The sequence below is a fragment of the Macrobrachium rosenbergii genome, chromosome 41 (assembly GCF_040412425.1).
Source record: "Macrobrachium rosenbergii isolate ZJJX-2024 chromosome 41, ASM4041242v1, whole genome shotgun sequence".
NCBI classification, from domain to species: domain Eukaryota; kingdom Metazoa; phylum Arthropoda; class Malacostraca; order Decapoda; family Palaemonidae; genus Macrobrachium; species Macrobrachium rosenbergii.
The window spans coordinates 36,087,619-36,108,733 of NC_089781.1; the positions used below are offsets into that span (position 1 = coordinate 36,087,619).

At 36.3% G+C, this 21,115-nt stretch overlaps 1 protein-coding gene across 2 annotated transcripts in view; it reads right to left on the reverse strand.

Annotated features, from left to right (window-relative positions):
- Positions 1-305: 305 nt before the first annotated feature.
- Rcd-1 (Required for cell differentiation 1) overlaps positions 306-21,115 on the reverse strand; it is a 99,773-nt gene continuing 78,963 nt past the window's right edge. For both annotated transcript variants that reach the window (XM_067084241.1, XM_067084240.1), the window contains 3 exons: positions 13,953-14,111; positions 11,947-12,074; positions 306-3,607 (listed from right to left, as the gene is read on the reverse strand). In XM_067084241.1, the coding sequence (XP_066940342.1) occupies positions 3,433-3,607; positions 11,947-12,074; positions 13,953-14,111 (462 nt within the window). In that variant the 3' untranslated portion in view covers positions 306-3,432. The remainder of the gene's footprint in view (positions 3,608-11,946; positions 12,075-13,952; positions 14,112-21,115) is intronic.

Sequence of the window (21,115 nt, forward strand, 5' to 3'; positions counted from 1 at the left end):
AAAACAATAAGGGATACAAACGAAGAACTATAATTATGAAAAGAAATTCAGCGACCAATCAATGCACCTAAGAATCGAAAGAACTTGAAAATAGGACATTACTACTGATAAGATGTTTAACCAGACCACCGAGCTAATAATCTGTTTAGCTCTAACAGGGCTGGCTGAAAGGAAGACATTATCTAAAGGAAGAAACTTCAGCAGAAAAAAATGTCCCTTTTTAACCCTGGAGACATCGAAAGCATGAATAAATAAATAAAGTGTTGCATATTTCAATTTGTATCTCAATGGGGTCTTGAAATAAATTTATAATTTATAGTATTTATTTGTAAAAGCTGGTTACATACAATTAAGATCTACTGCTTAAAATGAATCCAAATCTCATCTTTTATAATTTTTCATCTTAAGAACCAAATCTTCCAATTAAATCTCACAAACTAGAATACATTATTTTTGTTTTAAATTACATTTTCCCACTAGGATTGCAGTTTCCTGAATCCATTTTGGATTAACAACTTGAATGATATGACTTATAACAAGTAAACTTGAAAGTGAAACTAGTGGGAGTCGAAACATACTTGGATATTTAACTTTCTTAAACCTTCAGCTGGCCAACTATCACTGACCTGCAACTGATCAAAACATTTGTTTCCCTGTCCATCCTCTCATCACTGCAAGAGAAAACCCATGTAAATGAGAAATTTAAATACCTGTTTACCCAGATTTAGATTATGAAATAGTCTAAGTAGTTTAGAAATTACTCTCATGTTCACATACAGTACTATATATATATATACAATTTTTTTTTACACAAATGAAACATGCACAAGTAAAATACAGGTAAAATGTTAAGTAAATAATACTTTGCCTTTCTTTTTTCTACTAAATTTATTAAATCTTTTATTATTTACTTTGTAATATTATATCATTTCTTCCACATTTTCCCTTATTTTCACTTATACATTGGAATATTCTGTTTGTCATAATTCACAACTCTATATTCCCTTCATTCATTCCTTAGTACTCTCCTCCTTTCTATGCTTTTACTTTTTCCTACAATGCATGAATTATGCTGTGCACAAGTTATTTACATCTACTATTCAAGTACATATGTCAAGACCTGCATCAAATCAACATAACCTTGGTACAGGTAAACCATCGATTTTCCAGTAGTCGCTGGTCTGGAACCTCTTTTAATCCTGACAAAATTACGATAGAAACTTTAAAATGCCCATCAAAACTTCAAAGTTCCCGCCCCAGCTAGACTAGTTTACTGGACGGCCAATAGAGGGCGTTGAGTGTTCCGGCACTCATTCTGTTTGTTTACTTTTTGATGCTGGTGGTGATTGTTGAATACCGATACATTATTTGCTAATTATGCTTATATTTTAGGTAAATCTTAAGAAAATGGATTTGGTAAGAATTTCTATAAATAAGCATATACTGTACAGTATTACCAATATAGAATGTCTTGCTGATGATATAGGTCTAATACCGAGTGAACTAAAATCCATGTTATATGTCACACATACAAACAACACAGTGCAATAGCGGTTGATTTTGCTTATAAAATGGGCATGGACAGATGCAGGAAAACTAGTATAGTAGAAGGAAGATGCACCCCTTCGTAATTGCAGTAATAAATTTATTAAATTTTGCTTATTAATTTTGTTTAATTAATCCAGTTACACCAATACAGGTACCTATAGGTATGGGTGAGGTGTGGTTTTTTTTTTAGCACTGGAAAAAAAAAGTGGTCCCAAGTGTTAGGCATCTGTTGAAATTTTTTATAATGATACCAAACCAAGAATTTGTACAGTAAACTATTAACAAACTTGTACTGTTTATACTTGTATTTCATTTAATTATTTAATTTATATTTAATATTTGTTTAGCGTGTGTTGACAAGTGGGGGACCATTACTGGTCCGGAAAAATCGAACATCTGGCATAGCTTAGGAATCAAGGACGCCAGAAATTCAATGGTCTACCTGTATGAGAAAAAAATTACAAATACAATCACTGTACCAAACTCAATTGAGATTTAAGTGAGTTTTCCTGAAGTTCCATAGAAACAAAACCATTCAGACACTGAAGAAAAAACTTTCCTATAATCATATATATATATATGAATATACTTCACAAGCTTACAAAATTTGTTAAAACATTTAAAGCTAAAAACTTCCATACCAACTAACTTGAGAAAAGGACAAACTAACTTGAGAAAAGGACAGCATTGGAGGATTAAAGTGAGAAATCATAAAGAAGGTAACAATATACCTCACAAAGCCATTGGATTTTGCATAAGACTATTTTTGTACAATAAGAATTTGATTACTTGTTTTGCCTGCTTGTGCTACATAACATAACAGGTATCAAAGGTACCTTCTCTTTTACTGCAAGGAAAATGAAACTAAAGTAAAATACGTTACACAGCTCTCAGCATAAAAGTTCTTATCGTAAGTTATTCTTTGGTTAGCTTTCAGATTCTTTCCTTTTACAAAATAATAATAGGTAAGCTCCAAGGAACCAAATCTGCAATGAAGCATAACAGTCATTTTCTACTACTTTCTGATATTTGTATTTAGTACACCAGTACACATTGTTCTAAGCCTCAAATGATTTTTTCAGAACTCTTCAATGCAGATAATCAACTGCAAAAGTACACCAATAAATATGCAAATTCTCATGGCACCAAATAAGAGTAAAATTTTATATGAAAAATACTTTTAAGGAATCACAGTAAGAAGAACCAAAAGATATATTTTTAGCACATAGTAAAACTGCATTGTTTGTTATAACTGCAGAATAAAATGCTGACAAAACAAAAGCCAAAGCTTTCCCAAAGACTGCTTCAGCACTTCCCCTCGATATATACAAAGTTTACACAGTATTGGAATATCACTTGAACAGTTCTTCCATATGCTTGCAGAAATGTAGCATTCATTTGTTCATGTTACTTTCCTCTTCAGCAGTTCTTCCTTCCATTGGTATTTACATTTAAGGAACACAACATGCAAGACACCTTCTTCATAAATTAAGTGAATAGAACACAGCAGCATTTCTTATAGCTAAATAGTATACCTTTGGGACATTTACAATAAAATGCTAAATATGAAATATCACATTTTCCATATGGATAATCAACAAATACCTATTTGGCATAATCAAAGACTCAAAACTTCCTGAATGCATTTCAGCATGCCACATAACACATTTACCACAAGATGCATGAAAACTGTTGATCACATTATACCAAAAGTTTAAAAAATCCTAGACTAACATTTCTCACATCAGTGACTTCACAATGCCTCCAACATGGCTCTGAGTTGAGTGAGTGTCATATGTGGAAGAGCAACCACCACCACCTTCAATTTTCTGATGCTTTCACTGTGATGTGAATGCATTATCTCTTCAATTAAGCTAAGCAACTTTACTGAGCTGCAAGTGGGGGCAACGCAATTCGTGGGTCAGCTGCTGCAGTTGACTCGAGGTTGGAAAGTAGCTGCTGTAACCAATGCTTTGTGGACTTATCATCTTTCAAACACCCAGCAAATGTTTGGTCCTTCAACTGGTCAGGTAGACACTGTCTTAATGCTTCTCGGGCTCTGTGAACATTTGAATAATGTAAAAAATATCTATACCTTCCATACGCTCTCCACTCACTGACATAATAAAATTCAAGAGCACTGCACATTCAGAAAAATACTGTTTGGTTAATGATATAGCATACATATAGAATCATATGGAATGGCTTTTCTTTCTCATTAATCTTTCAACATTAATTCTTATGACAATGAGTAAACAATACTAAGATTTTATGAATCGTATGAAACAGCTTTCCTTTTTCATTAACCTTTAAACATTAATTCTTATGACATTGAGTGAAAAATACTAATAAGTTTTTACGAATCATATGGAACAGCTTTTCTTTTTCCTTAACCACTCAACATGAATTCTTATGACATTGAGTAAACAAATAGTAATAAGGTTTTGCAAATCATATGGAGCAGATTTTCTTTTTCATTAACCTCTTAACATTAATTCTTATTACAATAAAGCAAACAAATACTAATAAACTTTTAATACAGTCACCGCAAATAGAAATCGGACCTACTTGGCAACTGGTAGCATAAACATGGTTATCATCAAGGAAATAAATAAAGCAAACATAATAGAGAATAGTAGCACCTATTTTAATATTTAGTCATATTCCCCTTGGCTTTAAGAACAAGTCTGAGTCGTTTAGGCATGCTGTCAGCCAGTTTCTGGGAGTATTGCAAAGACATTTCATTCTCCCAGATTGTGGTGATTTCTTGTTGCAGGCGCATGAGGGATGATGTGTTGCACGACTGAAGCTTCTTTTTTATGACATTCCACCCATTTTCGATTGGGTTGAGGTCAGGACTGTTACCAGGCCACTGTAAGACCTCAATATTGTGATCAGTGAGCCACTTGGTAACTTTCTTGGCCTTATGACACAGAGCACCATTGTGCATGAAGACAGTGCAGCCGTGAGTCTCGTATGAGGGCAGGAGGTGATCTTCAAGAACTTGAATGTAGCGGTCAGAATTCACTGTAACATTTTTTGGGAGGAAGTGCAATCCTCCACGACCTCTTACACTACTGAAACATCCCCAAATCATGACAGATTCGGGGTGCTTGACGGTGGCAACTGTGTAGGCAGGGTCGAATCTGCTGACTGAAGATGGCCGTCTTACTGTGGTAGAACGGCCCTGAATACACTGGAATGGTGATTCATCTGACCACATGACCTTCCTCCAGTCATCAGCTGTCCAGTGGATGTATTTCTTGGCAAAATTCAGTTGAGCTTTCTTCATACGATCTGTCAGAAGAGGTTTGCGTGCAGCACGGCGGATGGGCAGCTGGAGGTCCTTCTGGAGACGGTGTTGCATGCAGCGGATTGATACATCTTTTAAGAGGATTGGGTGACTTGTTTTTAGCTGAAAAGCTGTAAGACAAGGGTTTTTACGTAGATCTCTCACAAGAAGATGATCAGTGGCCTTGGAAGTCTTCCGTGGGCGTCCAGGATAAGGTTTTCTTGGGAACGACGTTGGGTGGTAGGTCACGAGCGGCAGCTAGCGGCAACATTACGGTTGACTTTGCTCGGCCAGTTCATCTACAGATTTCTTTAATAGGCACTTTTCCTCCTCATTCATGTGTGCATGACCCATATTTAGGAATATATAAAGAATTAAAAGGCAAGAAGTGCTCCAGTCCAAATACTGGGATCTTGGGGGCAGAGCAAATCAAAGCAATAACCTTTTAGTTTGCTGTCTGGGTCAGCACTGAGTCCTGAGGCACACACCTCCCACACACACTAGCACAGGAGAGTTGCCAGATATCACCAGCCAACTCTAGCTCAAACCATAGGGCGGGAAATGCAAATAGATTTCGGACATCTAAACAGTGGATTCTTATGGGTTAGGTCTGATTTCTATTTCCGGTGGCGGTAGGTCAAATTATCACTTTAAATTTAAGTGACAAACAAAATTTAAATTATTTTTTACTGGACCACAGATTTGAAATTTTTATCCCTTCTATGGCTAGCTAGAAAGTTTTGTCTCTAAAAAGCTATATTGCAACACTGACACCAAATGAATTGAAAGATAGAAAAATAATGATAATTATTTCCATCAGAAAATTACTTCCAAAACTTGGAAGTTGGATATTTGACAATCACATAACACATTTAACTGTTACTGTTGAACTACAATCTCTGCACTTACTAGAATTGGATGATATGGATTACTCACCTAATGCCCAAGGATAAAATTTGCATAGGTAAAGCAAGTTGAAAATAGATTAGTTTAATGTGAGAATGTGGTAGTCTGAGCTTAGTTTTTACGAATTAATTTTTTCTTTTTTCTGTTATGTTTATTACATGTACAGTATGTGTTTTTGTTGTGAATATTTGATGTAAGTTTTCATTTTTGTTTTTTCTTTTTTACTTGCAGTTTACTTGAGAGTGGTACGATACAGTGGACTCCCCTTCACCTGGAAGCCCGTAGTTGAATGCTTGCCCTGCTTTGCATCAAGTATTATCTATAAATTGTTGTTATGTGGTCATTAATTGGAAAAGGGGGCACATGATGGAAACTGGTGTTTTATCGAACATTTCTTTTGGAGATATGGAAGACTCAGTATGAAAATCCGTTGTGCGAACTGTATTTGTAGATACTTCGACAAGAGAGATTGTACTTTTCCGCAAGTTTGGTACGGTTTTGTCTATTCTTTTTAAATTTACGTAAAGTGGAAATGCATATTATGTACAAGAAGGATATGTTTTGCTGTGTTTGTATTTAGTAATGAAAAGCGTTCTTTTGGCTGTTTCGTGTGTTTAATTGTAATTATATGTGTAATAATGCTTAACTACTGGCATTGGTTGTTTGTCCAGTGGTTAGTCGAATGTTTGGTGTTGGCCAAAGACAAATGTGAAGTCAGTCTTGTCACAGCCTTGGTGCAGTGTAGTTCAAACTAGTAGGGACTCAAGAAAAGGGAATGCAGCCATAGTTGTCGGTGCCTTCAAATCCACTTAAGTACTCCTTTTATCTTAAAAGTTAACTTAGGGAGATTCCTTTAGGAGATATGCACATCTAAATGTAAGGAGAATTTCTTGAGGTGTGCTTTGGATGAGGGTTGCAAAGTAGAGTGTGTGCTCATGCCAATCTGATTCTAATTCAAGCTAGGAACACTGAATGTGCCAACGTTAAGTTTATATTGTTTATGTCGTAGTTTAATATACACAATGTAATGCAGTGTTTTAAGTGCAATTTGGAATAGCATATGAGTGAAGTAACTTGGGTGTTGTAGTATAAGACTTAGAGTACGATTAGGTTAGTATGTTTCAAATTGTCAAGGCTACACAATTACACTTTCGATTTGAAATGCTCTACTTATTCTGAATGAGTTGGAATAGTACAGTATCATAAATTGTCTTTAAATCAGTTGTGGGACCCTAGAATCTGACTTATTCTAGTTCCGGTAGGAATTCATAATAAAAAACATTTTCAGTGAAGATTGTGGACAAAGTCCAAGGAAATTAAAAACATTGTAAGATGATTCAGTGTGAATCAGGTTGACAGTGAAGTTGTATACTAAGTTAATGGTGAAAAATTCATAGACTCGATAAAAACTTACCTTTTAAGTTTGCATATTTAGGTTAATAATTTGCACCAGACTATTAATCTAATATCTTTTGTGTATACACTGTTTGGTTGATACCATATGCAGTTCAAGTATTTTGCTGTTTTTTTTCTGTAGTATTAACTGTTTTTTTTCTGTAGTATTAAGATTGAATACAGGTATAGTTTTGATGAGCTAAAGTACTAAGTTAGGCTAAGTTAGGTACAGGATGAGTTAGGCGAGTTAAGGTTGAAGGTCATAGAACACTATAATATTAGAAAATAAATTAGGTTAAGGTAAGTAAGAGTTTATTTAGTAACCTCTATATTTGTTCCCATCATCCTGCTCCAGTTGTGTAAGAGAGGAAAGCCCCGACGTAATTCTTGGCGCCCTTTGATAGTAAAGTAAGATTGGGGTACATAATCTGAGATGGATGGAGCAAGGTTTGGAGGGTGCTGGGGTAGTGAGAAAGGGATTTTGAAGAAGAAGAAGAAGAAGAAGAAAAAAAAAAAAAAAAAAATCCTTTATTTTAGTAAAGGGGAGTGTGGTAGTCTAAGCTTACTTTGCATGAATTAATATTTTCTTTTTTCTATTACAGGCAGTCCGAGGTTATTGGCAATCCGATTTTACAGAGGTTTTAAAAAATATTAATATAAAATAGTTTTTCTTAGCGCAACATCTGGCTGAAAGATTCCACATTGGTGCTTATGGCGCCAATAACTGGTTGTCGGCACAATAAGAGACCCCCACCCCCTCGCTGTAGACGGGAACTCGTTTCTGAGTGTACTGTAACTACACTTGACCAGAAAATGACCTGCCTGCTGCCTGGGTCAATCGCACATGTGCGTGGCACAGGAATACCAAACAACCCACAGCCTCAGAAAGCATGTTTTCATCAATGTGTGCAGTCCTTTCACTAAGATGGGTAGCGCCGACTCTATTGCCACCGTAACGAGATTTGTGATTTCATCATGAGCCCCGAACGCCAGAATCCTGCATCCAATGGGAGTGCCAGTAAGAAAAGGAAGTCTATTTCAGTGGAGATGAAATATGGCATCGTTAAGCGTTCTGAAAAAGGTGAGACTTTTTTCTTTTTTTCTAGGCTGTTCGGACCAGAGCATCCATGGCCATCAGGCCGAGGTTTACAGTAAACCCTCCGTATTCGTGTTCTCACAATTTGCGGATTTCTCTGTGGAACGTATCTACCCATTATTTGCGGAAAATTTGCCCATTCGCAGTATTTTTCACCGAGAAATATTCACTAATTACTGTATTTTCATATAATTTTCATGACTAAATGCACTTTTTGTGATAAAACTATTAAAATACTCAGGTATAAGCATTTTCAGAGGGCTTACCTTGTGTTTAAACTATCAAAATAGGCAGTTCTAAGTGTTTTTAGAGGGGTTTTAAGTATTCGCGAAGGGGGGGGTACACATCCCCCGCGAATACAGGGGGTTTACTGTACTTGTGAGTTCATCGAATATGGCATTAAAAATTTGTAGAAATACTGTGCAGACCATAGTAAAGGATTAGGCAAATTAAATTCCACATTTTTATAAGTTATTATATATTAGGGTAAAATATCTGGGCGTGACGCGGTAGTATGTTTGTCGATGGCGCATAACCCGCTACCAAAAAATGTATTTACAAAGACTTCACATGGTTCTATATTATTATTTTGGCAGTTAATTATAACACATTTTGTTAATAAAACTTCAATCTTTTGCAAGGTTTCTTAATGTTTCATTTTCAAAGGCAATACATATGCCCATTCATGATCAAGAAAAACAGAGGTTGTTCAGTCACACTGGTTTTATCAATACGTATCGCAGTCCCTGCTCGCGCTGATCAAGAGATGATATTATTCAGTCACGCTGGTTTGATAAAATGAATTCAATAACATACTAAAACATATCAGACATAACTAAGAGTTGTATTAGGGTCGTTTTGTGAAAATTACTTTGTTAACAACACACTAGCATGTCTGCCGTCACCTGACACTCTTCCAAAAAATGCATTTACAAGACTTCACATGGTTATATATTATTAATTTAGCAGTTAATTATAACACATTTTGTTAATAAAACCTCAGTCTTTTGCAAGGTTTCTTAAAGTTTCATTTTCTTGTGGTTTGACCAATTAAATATTGAATGAAAATGTGCAAATTTAGGTAGAGATCGGTGTGTCCTGGGTGCTATTTTGCCGTATTCTACGTTTTCTTGCTTTTGTGTGTAAAATTTATATGAAAAATGTATTGCAGTGTACTGTATTTTTAATATTTTTAATAAAAGATGTATTACAGTGTACTGTATTTTTTATTTTTGTATATACATATGATACAAAGGCAATATGTATGTCCATTTGTGTGATCAAGAAAAACACAGGTTGTTCAGTTGCGCTGGTTTTATGAACACGTACTGCAGTCATGCTAGCATATCTGCTGCCACCTGACGCTCTTCCAAAAATGCATTTACAAAGACTTCACATGGATGCATATTGTTAACTGGCAGTTAATTACAATATTTTGTTAATATAACTTTAATCTTTTCCAAGGTTTCTTAAAGTTTCATTTACTTGTGGTTTGACCAAATAAATAACGAATGAAAATACTGTATGCATGACACACATTCAAAAAAATGCACTTACAGTGCATACAGTACAGTACAAAGACTTTATATACTTACCACATAGTATTTTATTTCAGTTGGCAGTTATGGTAACTCACTTTTTTAATGAAACTTCAATCTTTTGAAATATTTATCATTTTCATTTTCTTGTTGTTTGACCAATTACAGGCAGTCCCCAGTTATTGGCGATTCAGTTTTACGGTGCTTGTCTAGTGACAACGATAATTGGATTTTCGGCATTGATATGCGCTGATCTCCAGCTATCGGCGCCAATCCCCGGTTATTGGTGCCTATCCCCACTTATCGCGGCGCCGATAACCAGGGATCAGTGCTATTATCGCTGATTTTTGCTTATCGTCATGCTGTTGGGAACGGAACCCCCACCGATAACCGGGGACTGCCTGTATAATACGAAATATATTCAAGTGAAGACTATAGATATAGTCCAAGGAAATTAAAAACATTGTGAGATGAATCGGTGTGAATCAGGTTGACAGTGAAGTTGTATAAGTCAATGCTGGAAAATCCCAAGCAGACTTGATATTTATCTTTCAAGTTTGCATATTAAGGTTAATAATTTGCACCAGCCTATTAATGTGATATCTTTTGCATATATGAGCAGTCCCTGGTTATGGGTGGGGGTTCCATTCCAACGGTGTGACGGTAAGCGAAAATCGCAGATTTTCGGTTATCAATGCCAATACGGGATTATTGGCACTAATAGACAAGCCCCGACAAACCGGATCGCCGATAACTGGGGAATGCCTGTACACTTTGGTTGATACCATATGCAGCTGAAGTATTTTGCTATTTTTTTTTCTGTAATATTAAGACTGAATACAGGTTAAGTTTGATGAGCTATAGTATTACGTTAGGCTAAGTTAGGGTTGAAGGTCATAGACCACTGTAATATTAAGATAATAAATTAGGTTAAGGAAAGTCACAGTTTTATTTAGTAACCTCTAAATTTGTTCCCATCATCCTGCTCCGTGTAAGAGAACAAAGCCCATGCAAGACTTCCTAAAATGAAGAACACCACTTCAGCCATGGATTTATTATGTTACTATCAGATTAAATATTCTATAAGCCCACATTTTTTTAATTATTGAAGATATACACTAAATCATGAACAGGATTGTTAAAACTGTACTGTATATGGCCTGGTCATAGCAGTTACAGGAACCTTACCCCTCAATAGGGTTCCAAAATATTTTAATTATATACTAACTTCATGTAACTTATGGAAGGAAAACTCAATTTATTGTACAAAGCACTTTAAGGATGATAACTGAGGGGTTTCTGAAGAACACAGGTTCTACAAACAAAAGCACTATAAGGCAAAAAATAGAAACTTCTTTTATGAGACAATGGGGCCCCGTATATTAACAGAAGGAACAGATCAGAGAATAATGTAAGAGGCAAGGTAATTACATCTATCAGACAGAGATAAACTGAACTGAACTTAATATAGAATTTAGGCCAAAGGCCAAGCACTGTGACCTATGAGGCCATTCAGCGCTGAAAAGGAAGTTGACAGTAAATGGTTTGAAAGGTGTAACAGGGAAAACCTCGCAGTTGCACTAAGAATCAACTGTTAGGAGAGGGTGGAAAGTAAGATGGAAAAAATTGAATATGAAAGGAGGTACAGTAAAAGGAATGAAAGCGGTTGCAGCTAAGGGCTGAAGGCATGCTGCAGAGAACCTTAAGTAATGCCTTCAGTATCAGACAGAGATGTACAAGTTATCACCATTAGAAATAAAAAAAGTGACGACAGATGCTGAGGACCAGGTAGCAGTTTGAAATTTAAATAAAATTCCATGCACAAAAGAAGTATGTGACTAAGAACACTGAACCTACATGACCTCTCACATCACATGACCGACATAACCGTACTGATTAAGATGGTTGGGAGACTGAAAAAAAAAAAAAAGTTCTGAAAACTCTAAGTACCTGGCCACCCCCCAACACACAAGCACGCATGCACACACACACACACACGCACAGGTGACTGCAGCTCAAATCACCACTACTGTAATAATTTCTGGTAACAAAGTTCAGAACAGGTCTACCCTCCTAGACTGGTGAAGAATAACAATCCTGAAGCAATGGTTTGTCTATAATTGTATGAACACAACATAATGAATTTACACATAACAATACCAAAGACTAACCTGGGATTATCCGAGAGCCTGAGATAACACCTTATGACATGTTTAAGGAGGCGGGCAGACTGTTCTTTAGATAAAGATATGACCATCTTACCCAAGATCATAGCCACGTGAGAGAATCGCTCGTAAGTCTGTTGGAAAAAAAATAAAATGAAGAAATATCGTGAGGGGAAAAAAGCAGCAATATACCAGTAAGCATTTCCCAAAGAAGTAAATGATAACAAAGAAGAGTTAAGTCTCAAATCCTCTAAGATCATTCTAGGGCGGGCTTAAAAGGTTTCTTCTCACATGTGTATGGTTTGGATGACCATGTTGGTATTAGTTAAATATCCATGGATCAACTGAGTACACTTGGTTCAAACAGAAATATGACATCTGTTTTGGTACAGAATGCAATCATCATTGGTTGGTTTTAAACATTCTATTAGTATGATTAGCATTACAAATATTCATTTTTATAATATAGCAATATCCATGATTCAACTCTAACTCTGTTGACCACACACTCAAAGCATTTGTTCTTATGACTAAGGTGAAAATTTGAGGAAGACAACGTAAAAATTTAATAGGTAGGTGGAATGAGATCAAATGAGAAGTTAAATGCCAAATGCAATGGAGCTAAGGTCTAAGGCAGACTGCAAACAACCTTAGCACTGACAACAGTGTGGCCCCACATGACATGTAATCAGTGTCACAATAGTCCTAGCACTTTTTAAGAATTAACATTCTGTAACGATTCCAGTAAAACAGCAACATGCCCTTATCTTCAAGGAAATCAGAGCCATCACTATAATATGAACAGTGAACCCCCAAAGTATATTTAATTATACATATAAATACAGGAAATTAAAGAAAAGGAATAGCAGAAGCCTTAAGAAGTAATAGATAAAAATAAAATAAAACATGTTAACATAGTACTCTGCAAGTTTAAAATGTATTTTGAAACTTTTTTATCTCTACTTTTAATCAATATGTTGTGTTCTGTGAAGAGACTGAGATGGGTACCATACTAGATCAAGATGTCACTGAAAAAATGTGTACGCTGGCAAAATTCCCTTCCTTAATTGATAAAAGGGTTACTGTTAAAAACAAGTTAAAGGAATATTTTGGGTTAATTATTTTAAACCTTTAATCAGGTTCATCATTCCACAAAGTCTGCTATTTATTAAAGATGACAGCTGGGAACAGGTTGGAAGAGAGGAAGATTGCCTCAAAAGAGGAGATAAACTGCCAAGAGAGCAAGTTGTAGCATTACACTTTTTCTATTCAAGGGAATTTTTTAACCAGTGAGTTTTGGTTCTGCAACAATTCTCTGATGCCCTGCAGGTATCACACTTCAGATCAGTACAAGACTCAAAGCAGGATCAACACACCTCATATCTAGATTGAATAAGCAGTGGTAGTCATACTATTTTTCAGATGGTGGTGCTATTTTGCCAAAGGGATATACATTTCTATCTTTTCCAGCAACATCTCAGCAAACAAAGAAACTTCCCAAAACAATTAAGAATTAAAGCCTACCATATAATAATTGCACTGAGCTCAGATAAAGAGCTATATGGAGGGCATGAATGATCTGGTGGCCAGAAGAGAATACTGCATATGCATGATACTTACGGTTGAGATTATAAAAGCTTTTTCCCTATCATAATTCATTCTACATAGCAATTCTTCCTAGCATGTGGTAATTAGTTGTAAAAAATTATATATTAAACTTTTAATTTCTATCTGTTCTTAAGATCTTTTCCCTTCTAAAAATTTATAGTGAAACTGCAAACAGATAAATCATCATTACTGAATTTTAAAAAATATTTAAAATCAAGTAGGTCTTCTAATCATGCGAGATTTCTATGTAATTTTTCCTAAATATAAACAACACTGAGTCACATGTAACTACAATAGACTACTGTATTATGGACAAGAAAACCTGAAAAATCTGACAAAATTAATGATTATTCCGCTACACATAGTAATGACACTGAAAAACTCAAAATGCAAAATTCTCTCACCTGGCAGATGTAATTGAGTCCAGTTTCATCCAGAAGAATCTTCTGGAGGATGAATGTTGCTACAGTTTTACTCAACTCTGATCCTGATTCCATGATTCGCAAACACAAAGGTATTATTTCAGTTGTCAGTAAGAAGTTGATGACTTCTTGTTCATCGGTCTGCAGATAGAGGAGAGAAACATATTGACAATTCAAAATATAGCACAGCTACAAGAGGTAAATATGATCACCAGAGTAGTTTAAAATCAGGGTCTCCACTGACATAAGCTATCTGTAGTAATTTCATACAAAATAGTCAATAATTTAAATTTTCATAATAAAATTTACTTGGCTACTTACCTACTGTTAATGATAGCTTATATCTGTGCCAACAGGAGTGTCAGCACTCAAAAGAAAAAGACTGAAAGGCTGCCCAGATGACTGTCTAGTATACCTGTTCTCCACCAGGTGTATTTAAAATGTTTTAGCTCTTGTCAGCATTCTTCCTGACAGCCCACTAAGTAGTGGGAAGGTTGGGTGTATCGAGTGGGAAAGAGTTTCCAATACTTCAATATTTTAAATGAATTGTGGCAACTAAAGAATTCAGCTCAGCTCCGTCATGGGAATCTCATGGAATTTTGTATTGTTCTTGTTGAAGGGGGAATGTCTTGCTCCTTTCTCTCCCATGATGTCTTTTTATTACTTTGCTCATAAATATACCCAGGGATTGCTGTTGGTTTTAGTTCTTATCTTTTATGATATGATGTCAGTTATAATTGTAATTTTGCAAAGAAATATTAGAAAAAACATGTATAAATCCAAAAATCACTGCATTTCCCGATCTCAGTAAATTTACTTTAAATATTTTACAACAAATTTGCTCAGAATTTGTTACTGATTTTATTTCTTAGCTGTTATGATATAGTGTGAACTGTAATTATAATTTTACAAAATAAAATAAATTATTAGACAAAACATGTCTGCTTGGTAAAATTTACGAGTGCTTTGTGAAAGAGGCGCCACACAGGGTTGTAAATAGTCACTTTCAACTTCTTGTGGAAGGTAGGGAAAATTTTTAGAATTTTTTTTTTTACACCACATGCATTTGCATATCTTCAGCTTTCCATTAATGTATTTTTTCTTATATTGGCCAACCTTAAAGTTTGCCCAGTCTGGGGGGCTGCATGATATATAATCAGCCTGTCCCTTAAAGGTTAATACAGATAAAAGGTATGGAGCTGTGCTAGACTAATCAAATAAATCACTGAGAACATTGTGTTCTTTGACAAAGGCACTTTAGGTTTCTAATACTGTACCAGAAAACAAAAGGTAACTTTGCCTCTTCCAGGCTTAACCTTTGACAAAGATGTTCTAGGTCTTTGAAAACCACAAAATAAAAAGAAAAGGTTAACTTTGCCTATTCCAGGAGTAACTTTTGAAAAAGAAATTCTAGGTTTTCTAAAAACCACAAAACAAAAGGTTAACTTTGTCTCTTCCAGGCTTAACCTTTGACAAAGATGTTCTAGATTTTCTAAAACCACACAACAAAAGGTTAATTTCACCTCTTTCAGACTTAACCTATCTAAGCAAATTTTAATTGACCAAACAAGACAAAGAAGTGTTTCCTCTTCTTTACCCCAACAAAGAGGTTAAGCTTGGAATTCTTAGTTATCAGAAAAACTCAGCCTTAACATCATTCTCAGTTCTATGGGAAAAAAAATAAAAAGCACTCCCTTTACAGCAGCCTTAAGGAGAGTGCTTGCAATAAACTTACTCTTTTTAACTACCAAACCTGCTAACCAAAAAGCATTTCACAGTAAATACTTCAATGGAACTCATTCCAAAGGCTTAAATGATCTGTGGATAAAATGTTAAAACTTGGTCTAAATTTCAGAAAGATTGATACTGGGTTCTAGGGGCTTCAATCTTATCTCAACACCTAAGGTGCTGATCATTAGCCAGATCAAGCTGCACATGATGCAATAACATGGAAAGTATGAAGCTATAACCTTGAAAGTAGACATTGAAAACTCTTACTTTATCTAAGAAAGTAGAAAAACTTTGATGTCTACAGGGATACAGGTGTTGTAAATTCCTCTAGAACAGCACCCCGAGCAATACACAAACCACTTCTTCTGATACAAGGCCACGGTTGCTCTCCACTTAAGGACAGAACCCGAGATACCTTTGAAAATGCCTTTACTGGGAGGAGACAGTTGAGCATCTGCAAGCAGTTAAGTGTAGGATGCGGAAGTTAGTGGAACCATGTGTAATCTGGTAGTCTGAGTCAATTTTTCCTGAACAGAAGAACAAGAGAGACATCTACCTAAAGAGCTAAAAAGCCCATAAATCATTCACTCTCAAAAATCATTCATTCTGTGGCTACTATGGCTCTATGGAAGTCATCAAGCAATTCTTGTACTTGAAATCTGTTCAATACCCTCCTTACAATTGATAAAGGGGGAAGGCATATGAGTCTGAATAAGGCCAGACTTGAAGGGAACGCATCCACCGCTCAAGTCTGAGGGCCCTCAAAGGAGTAGCAGCAGACTGGTCATTTCTGTTCATCTGCATGCTAAGAAGCCCACATTTGAGTGCTCCTCAAATTCCACAGTGACTGTTGGATTTGAGGATGTAATGACCCCTCTTTAGGCAGGCTTGTCCTTCCTGAATCCTCAGTCACAAAAAAAATGGTCCTTCATGAAATTAAATAGCAAACCAATACTATGAAGTTCATTTTTGACCAAAAAAGAAACAGTCTTTCCACTATGACTTGGTTTGACCAGGTATCTGCAGTGTAGAAAGTCTTCCATATAGCCAAGAGTCTGAGCTCCATGGATAAACCTACTAGGAATCTTTGATGTCTTTCCACTATCCTGACTTCTCTGGAAGGTTTACCTGATGTACTGTAGACCATTCTATGGTGTATTGTAAGTAAGTGTAACAACACTTGCCATAACTCTTTGTTTTGTGTTACAAGACAGAGGGAAAAACAACAAAACCTGGATGTAAGTCTAAGAATAAACTTGTTAGTTAACTTGTAGTTTTGGCATTCCTCCTACAGAAACTGGCAACAATGATGGTCCTGGATTTATGTACTTAAAAGTTGAAGGAACGTTTGCTGTAAGTTACAATCTGTTATGCTGAGAATGCACTGCAATTCTGCCTGATTATTCAGACAAATTCTCCAGTGAAGCCATGTTTCATAAAACAACAAAGGATTACTGCTTAGGAAACTTTAACCCCTTCAGTACCGCATGATGCATAATCGGCGAGATGCTGTATCCCGCATTTTCCCAACTTGCCCTAGAGTCTGTATAACCATGAAAGAAAAGGTTTTAGCATCCATTCTGCTTTGTATATTAATGGAAATGAACATGAATTCAAAATATACACACGTGCATATGTATGTACACACACACATGTATGAAGACAAAATCAAACAAAAAAAAAAACACATACATATCCCCCTCTTTTACCTCTCGCCATATCAACCCATGAATTTTCCCTTTTTTTCTGGGGATTTTCTTGAAAAAATATTGCAGCTCTCTCATTAGCCCATGAGCAAAGAGTTTTCATCACTTTATCATAAAAAAAAAAAAAAATTTATATGCATCCCCCGGCGTAAGGAAAGGTGCATTCCCAAGCGCTGGATTTAGCCCTGAAAAGTCATCATGAAAGTCTGGCATCATTGTTGGGTGACAATCCTCAAATATGTTGGTAACATAGGTCCAGCCACCGTCCACCTCTCGTTCTTCAACTTCATCATCACTTATTTCATCACTTGAGAGCTCATCACTGCTCTCATATTCTTCCTCAGAAGGAACATATTCCTCGGAAGAGATATCACTGCTTTCACTCATGCTTTTTGCTGTGAAAACAAAGGTAAAACAAAGAAAATCATGAAAAAAAAAAAGATGTGGAACTCGAGCATGACTGTGCACAAACTGATGATGAGAAGGCTGTGACGTCACAGCCAAGAATGCCCATGAGTGGCTGGAAAAAAAGTAGGAGCAGCTTAGTGTTGGTTAGTACAGTCTACCCACACCTGCAAAAATAAGTAGGAAACATAACCCAGCACTACAAGCATTCCCTATAGAGTTATGGAGTTATGACAACATATATACGTCCTAGGAAGCGTTACTTTACCCTCTATGACGTTGTAGAAACGTCACGGTACCGAAGGGTTAAAGGGATAAAATTCTTTGAGAAGCAAGAAGTGCCTATTCATCTTCCGACATAAAAGCCTACAAATTGTGAAAGTATACCCGCATCACCAGATAAAGAATGGACTGAGGAGGAGTTAGGGAAGTCGACTGAAAACCATAATATACAGAGATTGAGCCAGGTGAAGCAACAGATCCTTGGCTTTCAAAACACTGTTGACAAGAGTTGGCCAACTTGAACCAGTCGACTCAGTAGATAAGAATTCTTGCTCCTAAAATACGACACCATCCACCTATGGGCAACAAATTAGTTGTGAACCCTTGAGCTGCTGTAAACGAGCTGAAACAAAGTGCCTTAAACACAATACATTTCCCTGCAAATACACATCGATGGAACTTACGTGACTGAGGATCTACTGGTATGAGGAAAATGCATCCTGCATGTCCATCAAAACATCCAATTGTTTTTTTGGAAAAAGAATGGGGACAGACACAAAGCTGTTCAGTCCTGATACAACCAACACTGGGTGCCAATCTCTGGTTGCTTATGGCGCTAGGAAAAAGTCAAGAGGTAAAATCCCAGTGAATTACTGACACCTGCTCCACTGCATTCTTCTCTAATTACAACCTCCTACTTAAGAATGAGATACTCCTGCTGAAAAAGAAAAGAACAGCTATAAACGACTAAGCCAGGGGAGAGGAAACCCAAAAGGAATTATAACTCTCCTTCAATACCTCCACCACTTAAGGTCCTGCTATCCTAAGTCTCTTCAAGCATGCCAAGAGGCCTGCAATTGGCCTCCTACCAGAACCTGAAGGCTGAATGGATCCCAAAAAGGTATAAAAGACCTGTGAGGTACAACTGGTACCAATATATCCTCCCTTATAACCTTAAAATGTCAATCTTAGAAGGTAACTCGAGGGAGAACCAAAACTGCTGCCACCTGTGCAGAACAAACCTTTACAATAGATAGGAGCATAACTGTTCTCATTTCTTCAAAACTAAGTTAGTATAAGCATGAGAACATTTGCCTCCTGCATCAGAAATGGCTTTGACCACATAAAGTTAAAACTCTAACATTCTTCCTCACTAAAATCCTACTGGCACCACAAACATAATAAGCTGGCACAGAGAAGAGGCAATGATACTGAACACAAGTTTGGTATACGATGAAACTTCAATACTCTAAACTGAGATCTGGGCAACAAACTCCATCTCAGCAAGTTCAAAGCAATTTGAACTTGCCGAGATGGTGAAGTGCCTATATCATAAGAGGTGGCTCTCCACGACTTCAAAAAAAACAAGACAAAAGCTGGCAGACTTAAAAGAAGCTTTGTGCGCCAGAGTACGAGAAAACTTACGAAAAACAAACTCTAATTGAAGGAGAAAGCTTGGGTTCTTCAAATACTTCATGGGCAATGAAATACAGTCATACCCTGAACTTACATGAGGTTAGGTTTCAGAACTCCTTGTGCAAGGCAAATTTTTTTAAGTTTGGCACGGTCTCTAGAAATGCTAATAAATGCTAATTTCTGGAGTTTAAACACTAAATATGACCCTAATCATGATCCCAAATTGAGCTAACTTTTAAATGAAATTAAAGTTACTTTTAAATGAAAGAGTTACTTTTAAATGAAATTAACATTACCGTAATTTCGTTTAAAAGTTAGTTTAATACATTACCCTTAAAAAAAGAAATGAATGGTTGACATAAAAATAGAGTAGGAAGAGAATTTCTCTATCTCTCCCCCTTCTGACTGAACCATTTTTAGAAGTCTTCTCAACCTCTTTTTAATAACCTCAGTATTCTACGTCTCTTTCTCTTTCTTCTGAAATGTTTTTCATGAAGAGTGTTTTTTATGTGGACTAATACAACTCTTAGTTATTATGTGTCTCTGTTTTAGAATTTATCTGCCACACTAGCGCATTTACAGTTTGTAGATGGTACGGGTAAAATTAGATCAATTTAAACATTCTACTGTAGAGGTAAAGACGTATAGAGAAATAATAAGTTTTAAAAATGTGTGAACACTAAGAGAGAGTTTAGAGAGAGAGAGAGAGAGAGAGAGAGAGAGAGAGAGAGAGAGAGAGAGAGAGAGAGAGAGAGAGAGAGAGAGAGAGGGTTGTCCTTACTAAGAGTGAAATTATTTATCAATTATTATGGAGAGAGAGAGAGAGAGAGAGAGAGAGAGAGAGAGAGAGAGAGAGAGAGAGAGAGAGAGAGAGAGAGAGAGAGAGAGTTGTCCTTACTTGAAATATCAAGTTAAATTATTTATGAATTATTACACAGAGAGAGAGAGAGAGAGAGAGAGAGAGAGAGAGAGAGAGAGAGAGAGAGAGAGAGAGAGAGAGAGAGAGAGAGTACGTAGAAATCCTTTGATACGCTGTGGGCAGCGATTGACATATTTGACAGCTTTGCCCTCAACCCTCTCTTCAAAACTTCACAAAAGATTGGGAAATGATATTTTTTTGCTTAAAATATCACACAATTTATTATAGACATGTATAAATTTTGTAATTATTGGTGTATATTGGGAGTAGACCTTCTCTCAAGCAAGTATCATTGAAAGAAATCGCAGCATCAGCTACAGTGATCTTGTAGAGAGTCTTCTGTATATTCCTTATAACAGAATTCTCGCTGTTATTACAATGTGATTCATCAGTAGTTAAAACTTCCAGTGAGTCCAATTATTTCTATTAAGAGTAAGTCAAATTTTGAAAGCATAGCCCGTAGGGTTTTTTACACGTAGAGGTAATTGTATCGAATTTGGATACAGGTCAAAATCTTGAAGTGGATTCTTCCAAGTATGATCACAGCAGTGGGTCAGAGTAGACTGGTGGTGCTAGAGGGATCTACTCTTTAAATAGTCATACGTCAGCAGGGGGTTTTTCTCATGCTGATTTGTCATTGGTTGTTGGCGCATAGCAGCCTCCTATTGGCTGGAGAAAGTTTCTCTCAAGTCCTTTCTCGGCGCTGTCGCAGCCTAGCAGTCCATCGAGGCAGGGGCGTGAACATT